The sequence below is a fragment of the Tachysurus fulvidraco genome, chromosome 11, assembly GCF_022655615.1.
Source record: "Tachysurus fulvidraco isolate hzauxx_2018 chromosome 11, HZAU_PFXX_2.0, whole genome shotgun sequence".
NCBI lineage: Eukaryota > Metazoa > Chordata > Actinopteri > Siluriformes > Bagridae > Tachysurus > Tachysurus fulvidraco.
Window position 1 is genome coordinate 14976295 of NC_062528.1, and position 23413 is coordinate 14999707.

A 23413-nucleotide genomic window follows, 5' to 3' on the forward strand; every position below is an offset into this window, starting at 1 on the left:
TGTCCGGCATCATTACATGTGATGTAAAGGGTTAGATGAGTAAATAATAACTTGTGCCACAGAGGTAATCAGAAAAGCCTGTGTGTGTGTGTGTGTGTGTGTGTGTGTGTGTGTGTGTGTGTGTGTGTGTGTGTGTGTGTGTGAGTGTGTGTGTCCTGAATGTGCACAAGGACCTTAAACCCCCAGGAACTGCAAAGGCGGCACATCTGATTCTCTGAGCAGTTATATTTGAGTGTGTGTGAATGGAAGGAAATCCTCATTTAAATGATTAAACTCACTTTGAACAATTCCAAAAGAATCAGGGTAACAGAACCAAGAGCTGTGAAGTGGCAGCTAAAGCCCTAGTGCTTATAGTTTTTTTTTCCTGATATGGAACTGAATTAAATCCAAGGGCGTTGCCCTTCAGCTCTGGGAAACTTTGAGTGGAAAAGCCACAGCTAAATCGAGAGAAGCTGCAGACCTAACAATGACCTAATGACGTGCCAAGAGTTTTACTCATTCCGCTTACAACTGAATCCACATACTGAGAGTTTCTCTTTCTAACGGTTGCTCATTCTCTGTTTCTCTCTTTTTCTCTGCCCCACTCTTTCAGTGGAGATCACAGACTTTACATTGACTGTGTCTACCTAGGAAATGTCTATGGTCCGTTGCCCTTTCAGTTCTCCGGAAAACTGAGACATCATACCGTAAGTCATGAGCCACAACTATCCAAATATTAGCAAAAAGTCTACACCCTCTGTTGCTGTACAATCACAGATGCTTCATCTCTTAAGATTCCCCTGAGACATGAATTATCATAAGTGTTGGTGAAGCTGAACTGAAAGGGTTGGCAAGGCTTAGGGTCAGTCCTTGGTACTTCCTGTTGTGTAGGTTTTTGAAGCAGGTGTATCCCCTCCTCTCCCCATGGACAGTAATGCATTGACAGCTGACATCAGAGGACAAGATTTCCTTCATTATCAGTCACTGATCTTTACCCTGAATGAGCCTTATCACTAGTTTCGACTACACAAGCAGTTAAGTGGATGAAACATAGTTATTTCTTTTGTCTGGCACTGATCAGGTTCCTGCTGCTAGAGAATACAGCTTTCTGCTGACAGAGATCTGACATAGGCGGTTCAAGGGACAGCTGGTAAAAAAAACTTCTGCTCTTTTTCTTTTTTTTAAACCGAACGAGCATTTGGTTTAAAGGACCAGTTCCACTGTTAAATGTTAAATGGTTAGCCTATAGATTACATGCCTAATTTTGCAGCTTTGGGATGGAAAAGTGTACTTAAGTGAAATGTATACTTTCAGCTCCAATGCAAATACTGAATGACATCACCTCTGTGTGTTGATTGCTGAGTCATGATATTAGAAAAGAGCTTAAAAAAAAGAAAAAAGATTAGAACGGATTGTATAGCAAGCTATATTAATAAAGATGTTATATTGATGTGGTTCAAACTATCGCATCATTAAAAATAAGATGTCTATAAAGTGTTCCCTTTCAATGCTAAACATAAACATCTTTCAAACAAACAAAAACTTAATGTATAGTTTTGCATTACGTGCCTTTGCAGAAGTGGAACAGTTGGGTAGGGGTGGCTCAACAGTTAACGATCAGGGTTACTGATCAGAAGGGAAGAGGTTCAAGCCTCAACACTGACAAGCCGCTGATGTCGGGCCCTTGAGCAAGTCTCTTAACCCTCTCTGCTCCAGGACTGCAATATCATGGCTAACCTGGTTTCTAGTTCCTTAACAAGCTAGGCTATGTAAAGAAAAGTTTAACACTGTGCTGTAACGTATATGTGACAAACAAAGGTGTCTTTTCTACTATGTACCAAGTGCTATTTTTAGCTCCTCCACAGCCATTTTTAATGAAAGCGTAAATATTTCTCCTCATTCGTATTCGTCTCTTACTGAAGTGTCATGGATGTGTCTGTGAACTGGGATTAAATATATGAAGATCGTCTCTTAGAGACATTTTAACTTACACGAGAGACATGACTGACATTCTGTATGAATCTACAGTCTTGGGTTAAAAGAAATCAGCCCCAGCCTTGCTTCTTCATACCATCTTTGTTTTTATTCTGCTGTGCATCTGGTTACACAAAACTCCAAGATGTTAATAACAAATAATCGAATGTGGAAGTCAAAAATAAGACCTAATAACGATTGTGTTTTGTTTGTTCGAAAGGGTGAGAAGGTTATTACTGCTTATTAACTTGGACTTATCTCCATAGAAATTATACAACATGTCTGTTTTTTTCATGCAACAGTGACAGCAGAATGTCAGCCAGCGTGTTGCTCAACACCTTTTCTTTCTCCTTGGGGAATCCTGCTTATTTATGACCAGATTGTAACTAGATTGTGACAGACAGCGGTAAAGCCACGGAGGTGAAATGACAACCGCAAGGAGGGGAAGTGTGAGAGGACACTCAAGGACATGACCTACTTCCAACCTTAACAGGACTCTCAACACTCTCCCATATAATCATGACAATCCACATCCTAGTTCTTAGGGATAGAAAACAATAAGCATGAAAAACGAACTCCTCTGGGGTTAGACTTGGTATCAGCTGCTCTACTACCCACTGCTGTGCATGTTTCCATAAGCAGATGTTAGTGTAGGTCTGGTGTCACGCAATCTCTGAATAAATAAATGTCCCAAGAACCAGAAGGACACCACGTGTACTTGCGCTGTCTCACGACCAAGCCTACGCGCATGCGCACTTGACTGGTGTCGTTAACCGAACAGAAAGATTTCTCTTGCTCGAACGTCCCAATAAACTACAAGTTATTTGTAAATACAGAGCTTATGTTAAAATAAAAAGGATATCTGGGAACTAGATTCCGAAAAAAAACTTAACCTTAGGCGTAGAAGGAAACCCGCTAATTGAAAGTTTTGGTGTTGGTTTGTGTTTATTTTTATGTTTTAGGTTGTTATTGTGTATGAAGTCCATAAGGAGGTCCATAGGAGGTCCTCATACACACAATATGTCTTTAAGTCTTACCTTAAAACTCCTTAAATCGTCCTTTAAAGCGTTTCTCCAGACTCAGTGTCTCAATACACTGAACATATCATTGTGTTAATTCAAGTGAAGCTCAGACGAGTGAAGAAAATGATGTTATTTCCTGTCAAGACCTTCTGCTTCTTCTTCTGCTTCTTCTTCTTGTCTATGAATTAATGTATGTTACGACGCTCAGAAATATGTTAGATGTTTTGTCTTTTAACAGCAAAACAAAGCAGATGGTTAAAGCTACTGGTCATTCATTATAGCTAGCAGTAGTGGAGAATGAGCTTTAGCTGTGAATGGAGAAATGTTATAGACAGACAGGCCACCCCACCCCTTATAATCCATACACCTAGTGACAGGAAGTTCAGACAGCCAAACCCACGACGTACGTGTGTGTGTGTGTACGTGTGTGTGTGTGTGGGAAAGAATTTTTACTTGCATTGCTTCTGCACTATTTGATTGACCCTGCCATCTAGTGATGAGAACTGATATTGCATTCTAAGTGAGAATTCATAGAAAATTTAGTTATTCACATTTCTAGCAGACACCCTTTTTCCAGAGTGATTTACAATTTATTTCCATTTATACAACTGAAAAATTGAGGATTAAGTGCCTTCTCAAGGACCCTACGGTAGCAGCTTGGTAAACCTAGGATTCGAACTCATGACCTTTCTGTAATCCCAAAACCTTAACCATGGCACACATAGCCCACTATTAGTGTCAGAGCGTGAATTATAGAGGTCTTTGGCAGATGTGTGAAAGAATATTTTGGTTAACATTAAAATTTGCGTAAACACGTTGGACGTGTTAGAAAGACACACACATCGCATGTCAAACACCCCTCCAACAGGACATACTGGTTCTTAAATGTTGACACTGCTTCAGGTTTTACCCATTCATTACATATTCAATTACTGTATCCAACCACAGCTGTAAGTGTATAATTCTTTAAGCTCATTCATTGACATTAACCTTACATTAACATTATCCTTAAGACGTATTGTCCTGGTCATAGTGACAGTGGATCTGAAGCCTGAAATATAGGATGTGATGAAGAAACACACCCTGGATGGAATACCAATCGTTCACTCCTTAGGGCAATTTATTGTAGCCAGTCCACCAACTGGGCTGGTTTTAGGAGGTTAAATAAATTAATTTATGAAACTTACTCATTCATCATGAATAAATGTTTTATTCTGGTCAAGATTGTGGCGGTCTGGACCTTATCCCAGGAACAATGAGGCAGGAATGTACCCTGGATAGGACTATGATACTATGAATAGATTATTTACTGAATTTGCTGTGTAGTCCTTTTCCAGATAATTGCAGAGAGGTACCCATAGTTCAGAGCTTTCATTTTGAACACAGTGTCACACATATAGTACACAGGGTAAAGCATTAACTGACAAACTGCACAGCAAGAGATGGGCTGCAGTCAATAATCTCGAGAAAGTGGCCTCTATTGTAGCTTTACCTGAAAAATGACCAGTGAGTATGGCTGCAAATTGCAACTCATAATATAGAATGATATATTTATTGTGTATGATGTGTTAGTAACAGCACTAATGTCCCAATACCTGCACATAAATAAAGTACAGTATGCAAAGAATGTAAAGGCTTTAATTTAAGAAAATATTTTAAACATTAATACAAATTGCTCTTGCAGTGATGACATCATATGCACAGAAGTCCATGCAGTGTGATAAGTCCTGCATCTAAGCCACACAAATTGCCTTGCCCAGGCTCACAGACAGCGTGAGAGCAGCATTAAGCAGATTCTGGTAGGCAAGCCAAAGTAGGAGGAAAGGTTGTATCCTGTTGACAATGCAAAGTTGGACAGACAGGCTGTACTTCAGGGTGTGTACCTGTCTCCTGTCACCGGTCAAGTGGAAATGGACATTACAGCCATTGTTCCTGTCTTGATAGCTCATTCAGTAATTTCAGTAATAGCTTGAAGAGTAGATTACTTTCTTTTTTTACCCTGATGCCATGCACATGCACACACACACACACACTCGCGCGCACACACACACACACACACACACACACACACACACACACACACACACACACACACACACACACACACACACACACACACACACACACACACACACACACACACACACACACACAGAGGGTGATGTGACCTTGGAGGAATGTCAGGAAAAACGTTCAGCTACACTGCATTCCAGACACGCCTCCTTCAGTAAAATTTAGTACAAGCTCTCCCTAATCACTGTATGTTGTTTTTATTTACATAACATTTACATTTACATAACAATGATTAACTTTAATAATGAATAATTAATGACACCATTTAATTATTGTGTTTATGTCGATGCAACAGTAATATATTAGCTGTGTCATCTAATGCCGCAAACTATGTAACAACTATATTAATATAATAAAGAGAGTGTACAGCACAAGCAGGCAAAAGGTTTTAACATAATTCCCTGCCTAATTTTCAGTCTTCTACTGTTTTGATATTTTAAAAAAGTTGTTAAATTTTTTCATATCAGCCAAATAAATCTAATCTTCCATGCAGTTTATTCATGAATCCACAATGCAACCAAACCCCAGAAACAATTTAATTTCATTTTAATTTTTTACTTTTTTTTTTGCATTTTATTTTTACATTTAGGACAAACAAGAGAAAGTAGGACTTGGTGTATCTGTGTATCTGTATTCAGTGTCTGGTTATTTATAAAATTTGCATGTTAATACTAACGAGAAATGAGAAGAAAGAACTTAAACTGGAGGTCGACACTTTGTGCCGGTTACACTGGTGTAAGGAAATCAAGCAGGCAATTCAGCCTTGAGGTAATATAAATTTACAACAAATATAAAATATAAATATACAACATAGATTTTTTTCTTCTTACATAAACAAGTGGCCTCATTTTTTTTTTAGAAATCTTAATGCCTCACTTTAAACTAATTCCAGTGCAAGGGATTTTGAGGTAAGAGATATACAGTACAGTAACCCATAAAAGAGAAAGCTTTTTATTAAAACACATACATGTCTGAATAATAGTTGTTTCTGTATTATTTTGTTACTGTCTTGGAGCGGTACAGGGTACTGACTGCTCACTAAATCGGTGAAAAGGGTTAGGACTGATATCCCAGATGTCACTAATTAAACTCTAGTCCCTAATGTGGAAAATTCTACTGTTGTTCCCATTCATTACCACAACAGCAGATCAAGTACGTCAACAACTTATAAATATCCAGTTGCTTTAAGTTGTCAGCTATTATCACACTCCTTTATATGAGTCATTAAAAGAACTAACATAATGCCTCTACCTTGGCGCAGCAGTTACAGTAGCTCTCTCCATTCTTCCCGGGTGACAGGATGATCTCTCCTGTTGGAACCAACTGAATCTTCAGCTCCATCATCTTGTCTGTTTCCCTGTATACCTCTTCACCACACACGCCACTAACACTCCTCTGTGGATGCAGGAGATACAAAGCTCTTTTCTAAAGCCAGCTTCATTAACTTTATACAGTGTAGAGGTGAAAGTGAACGTCAGCGAGTTGTGGTGCCGTGGTGTCACCTGGAGGCAGTGAAAGAGCCAATGTGAATTTCCTATATATAAGGCGAGGTGGGCGATATGGTGGGATGTCCGGGACTCTTCCCGAAGCCAGCTTTGCTGTGTAATTAATGTTCCTGCTGGCTGAGCTGCTTTGGACGCCGTAGGTTTGCCGTCAGGGTTTCCTCCAGCCTCCAGCATCCTGTCCTCGACATTCCCAGATTAAATGCCACAGGAAGGCATTTTGTTTTCCCTACATATTTTGTATGGTTTCTTTAACCTATAGGTATGTTTTCTCTATTTTCACACAGAACCCATTAGTTAGAACCCATTATGTGTTATTGAGGTTTGGACGCAAAATGCTACCTTAGACATTAGACACTATATATATACAGTATATATTTCCCCCCAAACATCTCTACAGATTTTACTGTTATAATAAAGCACTTTGAAATGGAAGAAGGAAGGAATAGTTAGATAAGATATATTGTAGCCAAGAACTTTTGTGACAGTGGGGCGTTAATGTTTTTAAATAAACATTCCTCCTGACCTTCAACCTGACTCTGGCAGGCTATTGACCCAGATGTTCCTGTTTGTTCCTGAGCAGCATGTCACACCCAGCCCATACGATTAGATTCCTCTTATTATATTTCTTCAAAAATACAGATAAATTATACATACTGTGACGTCTACATACTGTGACGTCTACATACTGTGACAAAACTTCAGTTTGAGCCCCTGCATTAAATAATTAGCTACATTTAATAGATATTATGTGATAATAATCTAAAAGCTGCGCTGGATGAAACAAAGTGTATGGCAAAACTTTTCAGTTTGTAAAAAAAAAAAATCAGATAATATACTGTGTGTGTGTAATTTGTTCATGGTGGTACCTATTATTGTCAGCGATAGGTGTGTCAGTAAAATATAGCTGGATTAAAAGAGGAAAAGACAGACACACATCCTATGACCTGTGACACAGCAGAGACATTCAGGATCCCTGGGCACCAACAGGAAACAGCAGTCATTGGTGTGTTGGCCCTCAGTACCATAATAGAACTTGTCAGAAACAAAGATCAATAGTGTACGAAATAAAACACATGTAAATGGTTATGTCAACACAAATGTACACTTTATGAGCAGATTATTGTTAACCACTTGTTAACTGGGGCTTTGTTCATTCATTTGATTCTGAAATGACTTTTAATCAAATTATACAAGTTACTGTTCAGAATCTTAATCTAGGTATTTAAATTTCGCAAAGCTTTAAATAGTGTTCAGAAGTAAAATGGAGGAAAAAAATACCATCTGTTGAATATGACATGTCATCCATCAAAGACAGCGTATCTTTTGCAGGAAGAAGTGCAGTGGGTGCTTCCTGCCCTTTCCCCTCCCTCTCGTTTTCCTTTCACATGCCTTCTACATCTACGCACACAGATATCACCATTGGCCAATCTTTCCTTTCTAAAATCAGAACAACTGAGTTATCTCCACCTCTGTTATAACTCTAATATTAAATTATTCTGCAACAGAAGACACCCTTATCCAGAGTGACTTACAATTTATTTCCATTTATACAACTGAGGGTTAAGGGGCTCAGGGACCCAGCAGTGGCAGCTTGGTGGACCTGGGATTTGAACTCATTACCTTCCAATCTGTAGTCCAATGCCTTAACCACTAGACTTAACCACCCTTACCCAGAATGACTTACAATTTATACAACTGAGCAATCGAGGGTTAGGGGCCCTGCAGTCTAAGCTTGATGAACCTGGGATTCAAACTACTACCACTACTTTATACATAAGGGCAGCTTTGCATTTTCAGCATTTGGCAGACACCCTTATCCAGAGCGACTTACATTATCACTCACTTACAGCTGAGCAATTGAGGGTTAAGGGCCTTGCTCAGGGGCCCAACAGTGGCAGTTTGATGGGCTTGGGATCAAACCCACAGCTTTCTGATTGGTAGCCCAACACCTTAACCACTAGACTACCACATAACAAAGAAGAAGCAAACAAACAATCGACAGCCAGTGTATTTCCATGATCCTATTCCACATCCTTTATTGGTTTTTGCATATGTTCCACAGGAAAAAATATGCAGTAGAATTGAATGAGCCATGATGATTATTTGACTGGAAGCCCAGGGGGGGAAAAATCCCTGTTTAGTGTTAGTCATATGTCCAAATGGTGCTATAATGTAATTATGAATGAATTAATGAATGAAATAAGAATATTAAATTACCCCCGGCTGTTAGACCTATATATAGCGACATCTGCTGGCTTGTTGTGTATGATTTTACGCCTCATCCCTGTTCATTGTTTACCTCCATAACATTCATAGTATCTATAATGTAATGCAGTGTCATATTATGAAATATAATATAATGTAAAATAATATAATATCATTTGTTCAATATGCGTATTATATACTGTACTATAAAATAAAATAAAAAAAGAAAAGAAAATACGTAATATTAGATTTAATATACGCAAATATAATAAGAAATGTCTTATTTCAATATTCCTATTTTGTATTTTATTTACATTAAATCAAGTTAACATTTATATAAACTTTAAAACGATTTATAGCCGTGAGCTTTTAAATATATGAAGAAGAAAAACAAAAAAAGTGCACAACTTCACATCCGGTGAAAACTCCGGAACTTCGATTTACGTACGCTTACGCTACCTACGGAAGTGTATATACGTTACGCTTAGAAAGTGCGCAGAGCCCGTTGGTGTATTGCGGTTGTTTACGCACAACGTGTTTAACTCGTCCGCCATTCTGCAGAGCTGAGCGGGGAACCATATAAAGCCCGCCGAAGTGGACAGAAATTAATTTTAAACAAAGTAAGATGTTTCCAGATGTGTTAAAATGCCTCGTTTTACATATGTGCGAGTTTTAATAATTAGTATTCGGTGTGCTGTGCGTTATAAGAGAGATGCTAAGTAGGTAAGCTAGTCTAGCTAGCATTGTTAAGTTGCTAACTGATGCTAGCTAGTGCTAACACTCTCGCCGTTAAAATAGTTCAGTAGTGCACAGTGTATATATATTTTTTCTTTTTATAATTTGCTGTCTGTTATATTCATTTCTTGGCTGTTGTAATAAATATATCCTGCATTTGAGAAGCGATCTTTGAATTAGCAAGTCTTTTTTTGCTAGTTGTAGCAAGTTAAAGTAAAAAAATGTTTTTTGAATGGGTTTCTAATTTCGCGCTCGTGAGTGATGTTCCTTATCGTCACACTTATCAACATGCGAGTGGGTTCTGTTTTTTTTAATAGTTAACATTAGACGTTTTGTGCTTCAGTTCATTAAGTTGGATTATTTTCTGTATTCCTGCCTGTTCAGAGGCTTCAGTCAGGTTTGCACACTAAAGAACAGGTTTGTTTGTTGTTGATTTTTAGTACTGTATGTTTATTCATGTCCTAATGTCATGGTGGAGCTCAATGTGACTCCTTTCTTCTTCTTTATGTCCCAAAGACGCTGCCATGGCAGCTACATTTCCTTACAGAGGAGTCCCAGGTGGGATGCCACCCGGTGTTCCTCCTCCTGTCCCTGTTCCTGATTACATGACTGAGGAAAAACTGCAAGAAAAAGGTGAGTTCTTATAATATTTTTGTGTGTGCGTGCACTCCGTATATATACTGAATTGTGTTTTCATTTGTGTTTATTGCTTGCACTTTTTTTTTTAGCCCGAAAATGGCAGCAGCTGCAGGCCAAGCGCTACTCCGAGAAGAGGAAATTTGGTTTTGTGGATGCTCAGAAGGAGGACATGCCTCCTGAGCATGTGCGGAAAATTATCAGAGACCATGGAGACATGACCAACAGGAAGTTCCGTCATGACAAAAGAGTCTACCTTGGGTAAATCAGGAAACATCTACACATTTAACTGATCTTCTTAGGTTCATTTTCATTGTTAGTGTTATTAGAGTTGGTTGACAACATGTATATACACACACGCGCATACAGATATCAGTTAGCTGAAGCGTGTTTTGTGTCATGGACAGTTTATTGAAATGTTTGTCAGGTTCAGGTACTGTATAACTGCAATATAATATAACATGCAAATGAAAATGAGAGGGAAGAAAAAGTCTGAATGTTTTCACAATTGCACAATTTTACATGTTTGATTTGAACTTTGGGGCAGTTTCTCCTTTGGTGCAATTAATTCGATTTGTATAGGTGAAACAGCACTGGTGTGAACAAAAAACATGTTTGTGTGAGGTGTTTTTGGGCTGTAACCATGTGAACGGTAGTGCGGTTTGATTGCGTAGAGAAAGTGATTTCCCAAACATAAGATTAAACTTGTGCAAAAGGCAAACTGTTGTGCTGCAGATCCATGTGGTAAACTAGGTTATTTATTTATTTATTTATTTTTTATTCAATAATATTCAATTAATACGTTGAGTTGCCGCTCTTGTTTTTTCTAACCAATGTCTTAATGTATAAAGAAGTACTATTTCACCTCTAGATGTCCAGGAGCTACAGTAAAGCCTACCAGATTTAAAACTTCTATCAGGACACACCCACCCGTTAAAACAAACCTCATCCAGAATTACTTTAGTTTAGGACTGTGTGAATTAGTGAAAATGACATGATTTGTAATGTTCTTTTTTTATTTCATTTGTAGTGCTCTGAAATATATGCCTCATGCCGTTCTCAAGCTGTTGGAGAACATGCCCATGCCCTGGGAGCAGATCAGAGATGTACCAGTTCTGTACCACATTACAGGGGCTATTTCATTTGTTAATGAAATTCCCTGGGTCATTGAGCCTGTCTACATTGCTCAGTGGGGGTGAGGGGTTTCTTTGAACAGTTTTGGACTGTGGACATATTATTTGTGGTTGATATGCTAAATCTTGAAGTCTCTTAATTAATAACTGCTCATTTTTCACAACTAGTACAATGTGGATCATGATGCGACGTGAGAAAAGAGACAGGCGACACTTCAAGCGCATGCGTTTCCCTCCTTTTGATGATGAAGAGCCTCCCCTGGATTATGCAGATAACATCCTTGATGTGGAGCCTCTGGAGGCCATTCAAATGGAGCTGGACCCTGAAGAGGACAGCTCTGTGGTGGATTGGTTTTATGAGCATCAGCCCTTGAAAGATACAACAAAGTAAGTGAAGGATATTTTAAAAATATCACTATTTAAGCAGGCCCTTTCTCACTTTTTTTTTCTTTCCTCTTTCTCTTCTTCCCCCACTCAGGTACGTCAATGGAGTTACATACAGGCATTGGCGTTTCAGTTTGCCCATGATGTCTACACTGTATCGTTTGGCCAATCAGCTGCTTACTGATTTAGTGGACCGTAACTACTTTTATCTATTTGACCTGAAGGCCTTCTTCACTTCAAAGGCATTGAACATGGCCATACCTGGAGGACCCAAATTTGAGCCCCTAGTCAGGGACCTCAATCTACAGTATGTGCTGTTTTATAAATGTATCACCCTGTTTCTGCACTCATTGACTGTTTTTTACAGCGTGAACTCTGTAAACTTGTAATTTAACTTAATCTGCTTCATATTTCTACAGGGATGAAGACTGGAATGAGTTTAATGACATCAACAAGATCATTATCAGACAGCCTATTAGGACAGAGTACAAGATTGCGTTCCCATACTTGTACAACAACCTTCCCCATCATGTGCACCTCACTTGGTAAATACTCTCTTTACAGTTTGACTGTCATGCTTTCTAATTAAATTTAACTGATGCTGAGCAACTAATGATTTATTTTCACCCAGGTACCACACACCTAATGTGGTGTTCATCAAGACGGAGGATCCTGATTTGCCTGCCTTCTACTTTGACCCACTTATCAATCCAATCTCTCACAGGCACTCAGTTAAAGTAAGCCATATGCCAAAATTTGGGATTATCATTTTTAGATTTACTTATGATATTTCTTATTCTGAGAATATCTACTTTAGTAAAGATGTTGATACAGAATGTTTGAAGGTTTCTTTTTCTATGAATCAGATGTTTGCCACACGTGGTTGTATAATTCCATTATTAAGTCATGAATGTATTTCTTGAAAGATAGTCAGTAACTTGTGGTATGCTAATATAAGTATGTATAGGATGTAACTTTTATGAGGAAGATTGATTTAATCAGAATGGTGTAGTGTCCTATTTTTTCTGTAATAATTTTAAATAATTTTTTTGTTATTTTGTTATTTCTTGTAAATTAGCTTTTGACCATTATAAATGAAAGCTCCTAATTTAGAATTGTGCTTCCTGTTGTCTTCAGAGCCAGGAGCCACTGCCTGATGATGATGAGGAGTTTGAACTTCCTGAGTGTGTGGAGCCTTTCCTCAAAGAGACACCTCTGTATTCTGACAACACCGCCAACGGAATTGCTTTGCTGTGGGCACCTCGTCCGTTCAACCTGCGGTCAGGGAGAACTCGTCGTGCACTCGACGTTCCTCTCATCAAGAACTGGTGAGCTTTGAGCAATATACTAACGTGTAGTTTGTCAGTCACTTTTGTTCAAGCTTGTAGTTTGTTTTGCTTGCTTGCTTATTTTATTTATCTATCTATCTATCTATCTATCTATCTATCTATCTATCTATCTATCTTTATTTATTTATTTATTTAACAACTTCAGGTACCGTGAGCATTGCCCTGCAGGACAGCCCGTAAAAGTTCGTGTCTCTTATCAAAAACTTCTGAAGTACTATGTGCTCAATGCTTTGAAACACAGACCACCTAAAGCACAGAAGAAGAGGTGAGTAATTCTGGAATTGCAGACTGTACTTCCTCACGTAGCATGCATTTTTTGGGGGAAAGTTTTAAAAAAAACAAATGTACCACTCTCTGTGTGTATGGCCACAGGTACCTTTTCCGTTCATTCAAGGCCACCAAATTCTTTCAATCCACAAAGTTGGACTGGGTGGAGGTTGGGCTCCAGGTCTGCCGGCAGGGTTACAACATGCTGAACCTGCTGATTCACAGAAAAAACCTCAACTACCTGCACTTGGACTACAACTTCAACCTAAAACCAGTGAAAACCCTCACCACAAAAGTTAGTAAATTCTAGTATTAACTAAAATGAAATGTAATCTTGTTTTTGCGTTAATTTACATGCAGCATTAATCCGTTTGTATGTGTTTGCTCATGTTAACGTTTTACTTTTCCAGGAGCGTAAGAAGTCCCGTTTCGGGAATGCGTTCCACTTGTGCCGTGAGATTCTGCGTCTGAGCAAACTGGTTGTGGATAGCCATGTGCAGTACAGACTGGGGAATGTTGATGCCTTCCAGGTACTATTTATTACCTAACCAAACCTATACAAATATAAGATGTCCCAAAGTCTTCAGTGTCTTTACAGACAGTGTATCAAACCATTCTGCAAGACATTTTGTTGGTGTTAATTTAATTCTCAATTCTCAAATGACCTAGACTAAGGATTATGAAAATATTTTTGTCATAGTGTTTTTTGTTTTTCATTTCTGTAGTTGGCAGATGGGCTGCAGTATATCTTTGCCCATGTTGGTCAGCTGACTGGCATGTATCGCTACAAGTACAAACTGATGAGGCAGATCAGGATGTGCAAGGATTTGAAGCATCTCATTTATTATCGTTTCAACACTGTAAGTGAAGTTTTATAGGAGTAAAAATAGCACATTTTATGTTTTCAGGTTTAAATGTTTTTTTCATTTTTGTTATTAGGGCCCAGTTGGGAAGGGTCCAGGTTGTGGCTTCTGGGCTCCAGGATGGAGAGTGTGGCTCTTCTTCATGAGGGGCATCACTCCTCTCCTGGAGAGATGGCTGGGTAACCTGTTGGCCAGGCAGTTTGAAGGTAAATAAAATTCATTTGCAGATGGCATTAGTTTAGTTGCTCTTAAAAATTGTTCAACGTTGTGTGTATCACTAGGCTATCTATTGGTGAGGAAAAGAATTTGGTAAATTACAAAGTCTTTTCTTTGTTCAGGTCGACACTCCAAGGGAGTTGCAAAGACTGTAACTAAACAGCGTGTGGAGTCTCACTTTGACTTGGAGCTGAGAGCAGCTGTGATGCACGACATCCTGGACATGATGCCAGAGGGAATCAAACAGAACAAGGCCAGGACCATTTTGCAGCATCTAAGTGAGTCCTGGAGGTGCTGGAAGGCCAACATCCCCTGGAAGGTTTGCAGCTATTATATATCTTATATTTTAGTGTGGGATGAATTCCATCTCTTTTTACACGTCTAATAATTTTTTTTTAAAAACAGGTTCCAGGACTTCCCACTCCTATTGAAAACATGATCTTGAGATATGTCAAGGCCAAAGCTGACTGGTGGACCAACACAGCACATTACAACCGAGAGCGAATCAGGCGCGGAGCAACTGTGGACAAAACGGTCTGCAAGAAAAACCTTGGCCGCCTCACACGACTCTACCTGAAGGCTGAGCAGGAGAGACAACACAACTACCTAAAGGTAAAGATGTGCTGTTTCAGACACAACAAAGCTTGTCTTTAAAGGATAAAAACAGTGTAGCAGCCGTATCATTCCGGATTTGGTCTGTCTCAGGATGGACCGTACATCACTGCTGAAGAGGCTGTGGCTATCTACACCACCACAGTGCACTGGCTGGAGAGTCGACGCTTCTCTCCCATTCCATTTCCCCCTCTCTCATACAAACATGACACCAAGCTGCTCATCCTGGCTCTGGAGAGGCTCAAAGAGGCTTACAGGTCAGTGCAGTCTTTTCCAAAAAGGCAACCAAGCAGATAATACACAGCACTGATTCTGATTTCATTTAAGCATGATCAAATTTATTCAGAGTGCCTTCTTACATATTCTGGTTCTCGTGTTAGTGTGAAGTCAAGGTTGAATCAGTCCCAACGTGAAGAGCTGGGTCTGATTGAACAGGCTTACGACAATCCTCATGAGGCTTTGTCCAGAATCAAGCGTCATCTCCTCACACAGAGAGCATTCAAAGAAGTGAGTATGTAAATGTGTGTAAGCACAGCACTGAGATGGTCTCAAGCCTTTTCGTCCTTTCACAGTCCCGTCGTGCGTGTTTTAGAGTTGTTTGTAATTTCACCAGGTGGGCATCGAGTTTATGGACCTATACAGTCACCTTGTGCCTGTATATGATGTGGAGCCCCTGGAGAAGATCACAGATGCATACCTGGACCAGTACTTGTGGTATGAGGCTGACAAGCGCAGGCTTTTCCCACCATGGATCAAACCTGCTGACACGGAGCCACCTCCATTGCTTGTATACAAGTGGTGCCAAGGTGAGCGATTAATGCCGCCCTTTGTTGTTCGACATGGTCAAAGGCACATGTTGGTCATCTGAACACTGACATTATCTTAGAATTTCAAATGATTGCTAAATTGTTTTCCAGGCATCAACAACCTGCAAGATGTGTGGGAGACCACAGAAGGAGAGTGTAATGTCATGCTGGAGTCACGATATGAGAAGATGTACGAAAAGATTGACTTGACTCTACTTAACAGGCTTCTGCGTCTGATCGTCGACCACAACATTGCTGATTACATGACAGCAAAGAACAACGTGGTTATCAATTACAAGGTCTGCCTCATTTTAATTTTAATAATGTTTACAAATTTGAAAACTTTAAGGCTAAGTTAATTCGAAAAATGATTTTTAGACAAACTTGGAACTAAATTTTAAAATGTAATATTTTCTGTAGTCAAGACTCAAGCAGAGCTCCTATGAACATTTTAGGAGATGCATTTAATAATAAATTACAATATATATTTATAGGCCTGAAAATGTTTAAACCTGATTCAGATCGAAATGCAAAGCTGTATTTGACCCAGATATAGCTATTATAGACCATCTGTGATTTGGCTATTTCTTGCTTCCTTTAGGACATGAACCACACCAACTCGTATGGCATCATTAGGGGCTTGCAGTTTGCCTCCTTCATTGTGCAGTACTATGGGTTGGTGATGGACCTGCTCGTTCTGGGTCTTCATCGTGCTAGTGAGATGGCTGGACCCCCACAGATGCCCAACGATTTCCTCAGCTTCCAGGACAGCCCTACAGAGATTGCCCACCCCATTCGCCTGTACTGCAGATACATCGACCGCATCCACATGTTCTTCAGGTCAGTGTCCTCTGCAAGATAATGTCTGGTTGATTTTAAACATTATGTATTTAAACAGGTTGCCTGGAAAGTGTGGTTTTTGCTTTCATCGGTTTGATTTATCTTCAGTCATCCTATTAACTATTAACATCCATAACTATTTTGAAGTCTTTATTTACATGTTTTCGAAAGGATTGCTAGGTTTAGTAATTTCAGAATTGTTTCAAACTGAGTTAAAGTAGGACTTTGTGCACTGAGATCAAACACTTTTAACTAATTTAATGAATTGGACTAAAGAGTATTCATGATTTTTTCAGGTTTTCTGCTGATGAGGCCAGGGATCTTATCCAACGATACCTTACCGAGCATCCTGATCCCAACAATGAGAACATTGTAGGCTACAACAATAAGAAGTGCTGGCCCAGAGATGCTAGGATGAGACTGATGAAGCATGATGTTAACCTGTAAGGATTAACACACCAATTCTCTTTTTAAAACACTGTGCGGCTTAAATCTGCTTATGACATTGCTGATATTTGTTGTCCTATCACTTAACAAGGGGCCGTGCCGTGTTTTGGGACATTAAGAACCGCCTTCCTCGCTCTGTGACCACTGTGCAGTGGGAGAACAGCTTTGTGTCCGTATACAGTAAAGACAACCCTAACCTGCTCTTCAACATGTGTGGATTTGAGTGCCGGATCCTGCCCAAATGCCGCACTAGTTATGAGGAGTTCACTCACAAGGATGGGGTGTGGAACCTGCAGAATGAGGTCAGTACACTAAATTTGAATCATTGTAAACCTACAACATCCTCAAAAAAAAAAAAATTATCAAATGCAATGTGTGGTTTGGTTAACCTGTGTGTGTATAATACATACCTGCAGGTAACGAAGGAAAGGACAGCGCAGTGCTTCCTGCGAGTGGATGATGAATCAATGCAGAGGTTCCATAACAGAGTGCGACAGATTCTCATGGCCTCTGGATCCACCACTTTCACCAAGGTATGAGATAAAGACAAGGAATACAGCACTGTCCCCATGACCACCCATTTATAGTACAAAATTGTTATATTACGGTCATGTAATATATCACGGTTTTCTGTTTTGTTTTTTTTTAGATTGTGAACAAATGGAACACTGCTCTGATTGGTCTGATGACCTACTTCCGTGAGGCTGTGGTTAACACTCAGGAGTTGCTTGATCTTTTGGTGAAATGTGAAAATAAGATCCAGACACGTATCAAGATTGGTCTGAACTCCAAAATGCCTAGCCGTTTCCCTCCTGTGGTCTTCTACACACCCAAAGAGTTAGGAGGTCTGGGCATGCTTTCTATGGGTCATGTGCTCATCCCGCAGTCTGACCTCAGGTAATTTTTTGTACACTTGACTGTTTGTCCTGGTTTGGCACATCAGCATCACGTTTTGACCAAGTGATGAATATAAATGTAAATAAACTAAGTAGTTTGAAGGTTGAGTTCAGATACCAAGATCTACTGTACTGTTAAACTTTTATAAACTTTTATAAATTAAATAAATGTTTGCAAAATAAATTAAAAAAAAATGTTTGCAAAATAACAAATGTTACAAGCAACATCTAGTGTGAAAACTGTAAATTTGTATCATGGAATTTTATTTGTGCATTACCAGGTGGTCCAAACAGACAGACGTTGGCATCACTCACTTCCGTTCCGGTATGAGTCATGAGGAGGATCAGCTGATTCCCAATCTGTATCGCTACATCCAGCCATGGGAGAGTGAGTTCATTGATTCTCAGAGAGTCTGGGCTGAATATGCTCTCAAGAGACAAGAGGCCATTGCTCAGAACAGGTATAATGTCTCAAAAAGAATTAAATGCGAATGAAGTAAATGTTTGTAAATTTTGTTGTACTTAGAATAACAATGTGTTTTGTGTGTCATAGGCGTTTGACTCTTGAAGATTTGGAGGATTCCTGGGACAGAGGTATTCCTCGCATCAACACCCTGTTCCAGAAAGACAGGCACACACTGGCCTATGACAAGGGCTGGAGAGTCAGAACCGACTTCAAGCAGTATCAGGTCCGAACCTTTTGCTTCAGCCAATACAATATTCATATGTATGGAGATCTTTCTAGTTATTTTTATAGACTGATCTATTTGTTGATGTATTCTTAGGTGCTGAAGCAAAATCCGTTCTGGTGGACTCACCAGAGACACGATGGCAAACTGTGGAATTTGAATAATTACCGCACAGACATGATCCAAGCACTAGGTGGAGTGGAAGGAATTTTGGAACATACTCTCTTCAAGGGTACATACTTTCCCACCTGGGAGGGTCTGTTCTGGTAAGGTTTACTGTTTGCCCTGTGAAAATTGGCCTAGTTTGTGATAAAACGCCCTCAAGATTATGCTTAATTTTTGAATTTCTTTTTTTATAGGGAGAAGGCCAGTGGTTTTGAGGAGTCCATGAAATGGAAGAAGCTGACCAATGCCCAGAGATCTGGTCTGAACCAGATCCCCAATCGACGATTCACTTTGTGGTGGTCTCCAACCATCAACAGAGCAAATGTACACAAAGTCTTTCTGTAGTTATTGACCTCTCTTCAATTGTCTTTGTAGCTATTGCTTATTTTCTCCATTTTTGTTCTTTAGGTGTATGTGGGTTTCCAGGTGCAGTTGGATCTCACTGGAATCTTCATGCATGGCAAAATTCCCACTCTCAAGATCTCCTTGATCCAGATCTTCAGAGCTCACTTGTGGCAGAAGATCCATGAGAGCATTGTCATGGATCTGTGTCAGGTTCGGAGTGTTTTATGATGTTTTATTGATTGTACAGGAAGACTGATGTGATATTTCAGACCATAGCTATTCAATGCTTGACCCATGTACAGTATCATTTGTATGTATTGTGTGAAGGTGTTTGACCAAGAGCTGGATGCCCTGGAGATTGAAACTGTCCAGAAGGAAACCATCCATCCTAGGAAGTCTTATAAGATGAACTCCTCTTGTGCAGATATTCTGCTTTTTGCATCCTACAAGTGGAACGTCTCAAGACCATCACTGCTTGCTGATTCCAAGTATGTCTTCAAACTCTGCCGGGCCATATTCTTAGTTTTATTTTTGTTTATCAGTGTTTATTTTTGTTTATCAGTGTGTTTTACTTTTGCTCATTTCTCCTAAACAGGGATGTTATGGACAGCACCACCACTCAGAAGTACTGGATTGACATTCAGCTCAGATGGGGAGACTATGACTCTCATGACATTGAGAGATATGCTAGGGCCAAGTTTCTGGACTACACCACAGATAACATGAGTATATACCCATCACCTACTGGGGTGCTCATTGCCATTGATCTGGCATACAATCTGCATAGGTCAGTGTTTCTTTAGGATAATCCTCTAAGCTATTCTTAATGGAGCTTTGATAATCAGAAATTATGCTGTGAAAAATGTGAAGTTAATCTGTTTCCCTGCAGTGCCTATGGAAATTGGTTCCCTGGCAGTAAGCCTCTGATCCAGCAAGCCATGGCTAAGATCATGAAAGCCAACCCTGCCCTGTATGTGCTGAGGGAGCGCATCCGCAAGGGTCTGCAGCTCTACTCCTCCGAGCCCACTGAGCCCTACCTGTCCTCGCAGAATTATGGAGAGCTCTTCTCCAATCAAATCATCTGGTTTGTGGATGACACCAATGTGTACAGAGTCACCATCCACAAGGTAAGTCAATAGTCTGGCAAGTGCACTTTTCTAATTGTGTAAATTTGTGCTTAATTATCAAATTGTTTGTTTTTTTTTTCTCCCCCCATTACAGACCTTTGAGGGCAACTTGACGACAAAACCAATTAACGGGGCCATTTTCATCTTTAATCCAAGAACTGGGCAACTATTCTTAAAGATCATTCACACATCCGTGTGGGCTGGACAGAAACGTCTGGGACAGGTAGGACTTTTGTCATCAATGGCTCTTCTTGCCTGAAGTAAAATTAGACATTCTGGCTCAAAGTTGATCTTTTCATTTTAGCTGGCAAAATGGAAAACTGCTGAGGAAGTGGCTGCTCTTATTCGATCGCTGCCTGTTGAAGAGCAGCCCAAACAGATCATTGTGACAAGGAAGGGCATGTTGGATCCTCTTGAGGTGAGCTCACTTCATAAGAACAGTTTGGTTAATGCTATTACATAAAGTGCCATCTGTTTAGTAAGTTTTCTCCCATTTTCTAGGTGCACTTGTTGGATTTCCCCAACATTGTCATCAAAGGCTCTGAGCTGCAGTTGCCATTCCAGGCTTGTCTAAAGGTGGAAAAGTTTGGGGACCTCATTCTGAAGGCCACTGAGCCACAGATGGTCCTGTTCAATCTGTACGATGACTGGCTCAAGACAATTTCTTCTTACACTGTAAGTTAATAATTTTTAGTCTTTCTTTTAACTGAAACTTGTTAAAGGGCTAGTCATGTTTATTTTTTCCACTTAAAATGTCTCTTTCGACAACTACTTTGTAGGCCTTCTCACGTCTCATCTTGATCCTGAGAGCCCTCCATGTGAACAACGACCGTGCGAAGGTAATCCTGAAGCCTGACAAAACCACCATCACTGAGCCACATCACATCTGGCCCACTCTGACTGATGAGGAGTGGATCAAGGTGGAGGTGCAACTTAAAGATCTCATCTTGGCTGATTATGGTAAAAAGAACAAGTAAGTAAGCTCTCCATGTGGGAAAAACAAGCAACTCCATGAAACAAGCTTTTTGTATAAAAATAAAAAAAAAGAATAAAAATATTTATTGAGAGTTTGATTAACATTTAATAACTCTCTTTTGCAGTGTGAATGTGGCTTCTCTGACACAGTCTGAGATCAGGGACATCATACTGGGTATGGAGATCTCTGCTCCATCTCAGCAGAGGCAGCAGATTGCTGAGATTGAGAAGCAGACTAAAGAGCAGTCTCAGCTAACAGCCACACAGACTCGCACAGTTAACAAGCATGGTGATGAAATCATTACATCCACCACCAGCAACTATGAGACCCAAACCTTCTCTTCAAAGACTGAATGGAGGGTTAGGTAGGGCATGACCAAGACGTTTTATAGATATGTTCTCTCTATGAAACAAAATGTTATATTCCTGCTGGAGCACTGTATTCATACTTCTCTCTGGTTTGTAGGGCTATCTCTGCAGCCAACTTGCACTTACGTACCAACCACATCTATGTGTCATCTGATGACATCAAAGAAACTGGATACACTTACATTCTCCCTAAGAATGTGCTGAAGAAGTTCATCTGCATCTCTGACTTGCGTGCTCAAGTGAGTCATACTTATGCAGTTTCCTAGTCTTTTACTTTTCTTTAGTGTTCTGTGTACATTTGTTTATTATTGTCTTGTTGATCTGTTTGTTTCTGGCGATTTTTTCCAAATAGATTGCTGGGTATCTGTATGGTACAAGTCCTCCTGATAACCCACAGGTGAAAGAAATTCGCTGCATTGTGATGGTGCCACAATGGGGCACCCATCAAACTGTCCACCTGCCCAGTCAGCTTCCACAGCATGAATATCTCAAGGTCTGTCTCTGTTCTTTAGTTATATATCATGGAAGTTTATGATATTCAGATTCTAATGATGCCACAGCAGTATTCTTTCTCTAGTTATATATATCTTGTTTTTCTATAGGAAATGGAGCCACTTGGTTGGATCCACACACAACCCAATGAATCGCCTCAGTTGTCTCCCCAGGATGTCACCACACATGCTAAAGTCATGGCTGATAATCCATCCTGGGATGGAGAAAAGACCATCATTATTACCTGCAGGTAAGTGATTAATTTAGTTAAATGTCTTGGTCCAATCACAGCCAGTCAGCGAAGAAACGAAATGCAAGGAACATGTTTGATTGGATAGAAATTCCACATCCAACCTCAGTTGGTTTATTTTGTTCTGATCTAGTTGTATATGCAAAGGTCTTTAATTGAAGTCATTAGGTTGTGTTTAAATGAAGCCGGTGATTGATTATTGTTCTCTCTTGTGTAGTTTCACTCCAGGATCTTGTACATTGACAGCTTATAAGCTGACTCCTAGTGGATATGAGTGGGGCAGGCAGAACACGGATAAGGGCAACAATCCCAAGGGTTATCTGCCATCTCACTATGAAAGGGTGCAGATGCTGCTGTCCGATCGCTTCCTTGGCTTCTTCATGGTGCCAGGTCAAGTGTCTTGGAACTACAATTTCATGGGTGAGCATGGCATTGAGGCTGAAAAATATATCCATTAAGTTAAAGCATATTGGTTATTTTTGAGGGGAAATTGTTTAAAATTAATCTTTAATTATTAATTTCCCCGTTTTTCTGTTCCAGGTGTTCGACACGACCCCAATATGAAATACGAACTGCAGCTGTCCAACCCGAAAGAGTTTTATCACGAGGTTCACAGGCCTTCTCACTTCCTAAATTTTGCATCGCTGCAGGAGGGTGAGATCTACAACGCTGACCGAGAGGATATGTACGGTTAGCACCACAGACTGCTCCTGTTGATGTTCAACAAGCACCTAAGAGGCTTATGTTTTGCAAATCGGTTTATCTGTCCTTCAAGACTTTACCAAGGTGTCTGCTTGGAAGCAGTTTTACGCACCTGTTTTAAGATTTTGTATAATGCTTCATTGTTTTTTTGCTAAGGTGATTTGTTGGAGTTGTTTTGTGACCGTAGTTGAAGAAAACTACGTCAATGTTTATTGCTGATGATCAATGCTCTTTTTTTCACAATCTTAAAAGAACATGAAATTGTTTTTTATAAGTCAGTTGTAATGTCCCTCTAGCTATGTTGTGCATCTTTCATGTACATGGTAGTTTGGGTTAAAAATAAAGATCAACACTTGA

The 23413-nt window shown here is 39.8% G+C and overlaps 2 protein-coding genes across 4 annotated transcripts in view; one reads left to right on the forward strand and one right to left on the reverse strand.

Annotated features, from left to right (window-relative positions):
• Window positions 1-6620, reverse strand: part of myo1cb (myosin Ic, paralog b) — a 43816-nt gene extending 37196 nt beyond the window's left edge. Inside the window, exon 1 of one of the 2 annotated variants that reach the window (XM_027147201.2) lies at window positions 6300-6620. In XM_027147201.2, coding sequence (XP_027003002.1) covers window positions 6300-6392 — 93 coding nt within the window. In that variant the 5' untranslated portion in view covers window positions 6393-6620. Of the gene's footprint in view, window positions 1-2990; window positions 3356-6299 lie in introns of those variants that run through there. The other variant, XM_047820489.1, reaches the window with a different exon arrangement.
• A 2601-nt stretch (window positions 6621-9221) lies between these two features.
• Window positions 9222-23413, forward strand: prpf8 (pre-mRNA processing factor 8). Of its 2 annotated transcripts, none has more exons than XM_027147677.2 (43): window positions 9222-9378; window positions 10010-10126; window positions 10222-10390; window positions 11160-11324; window positions 11431-11649; window positions 11741-11953; window positions 12066-12191; window positions 12278-12383; window positions 12784-12974; window positions 13141-13260; window positions 13368-13557; window positions 13673-13792; window positions 13988-14122; window positions 14202-14331; window positions 14464-14660; window positions 14747-14953; window positions 15047-15210; window positions 15334-15460; window positions 15567-15759; window positions 15871-16058; window positions 16361-16599; window positions 16896-17042; window positions 17138-17348; window positions 17463-17579; window positions 17696-17943; window positions 18224-18403; window positions 18496-18631; window positions 18728-18897; window positions 18991-19120; window positions 19205-19351; window positions 19469-19629; window positions 19737-19928; window positions 20031-20268; window positions 20363-20491; window positions 20573-20686; window positions 20770-20943; window positions 21048-21241; window positions 21369-21608; window positions 21710-21851; window positions 21965-22105; window positions 22215-22354; window positions 22572-22774; window positions 22895-23413. In XM_027147677.2, exons 2-43 carry the CDS (start codon window positions 10018-10020, stop codon window positions 23047-23049), a joined length of 7017 nt encoding a protein of 2338 aa, XP_027003478.1. In that variant the 5' UTR covers window positions 9222-9378; window positions 10010-10017; the 3' UTR covers window positions 23050-23413. The 2 variants fall into 2 exon arrangements, with proteins under 2 accessions (XP_027003478.1, XP_047676468.1); XM_047820512.1 differs by lacking the exon at window positions 9222-9378 and adding an exon at window positions 9886-9910.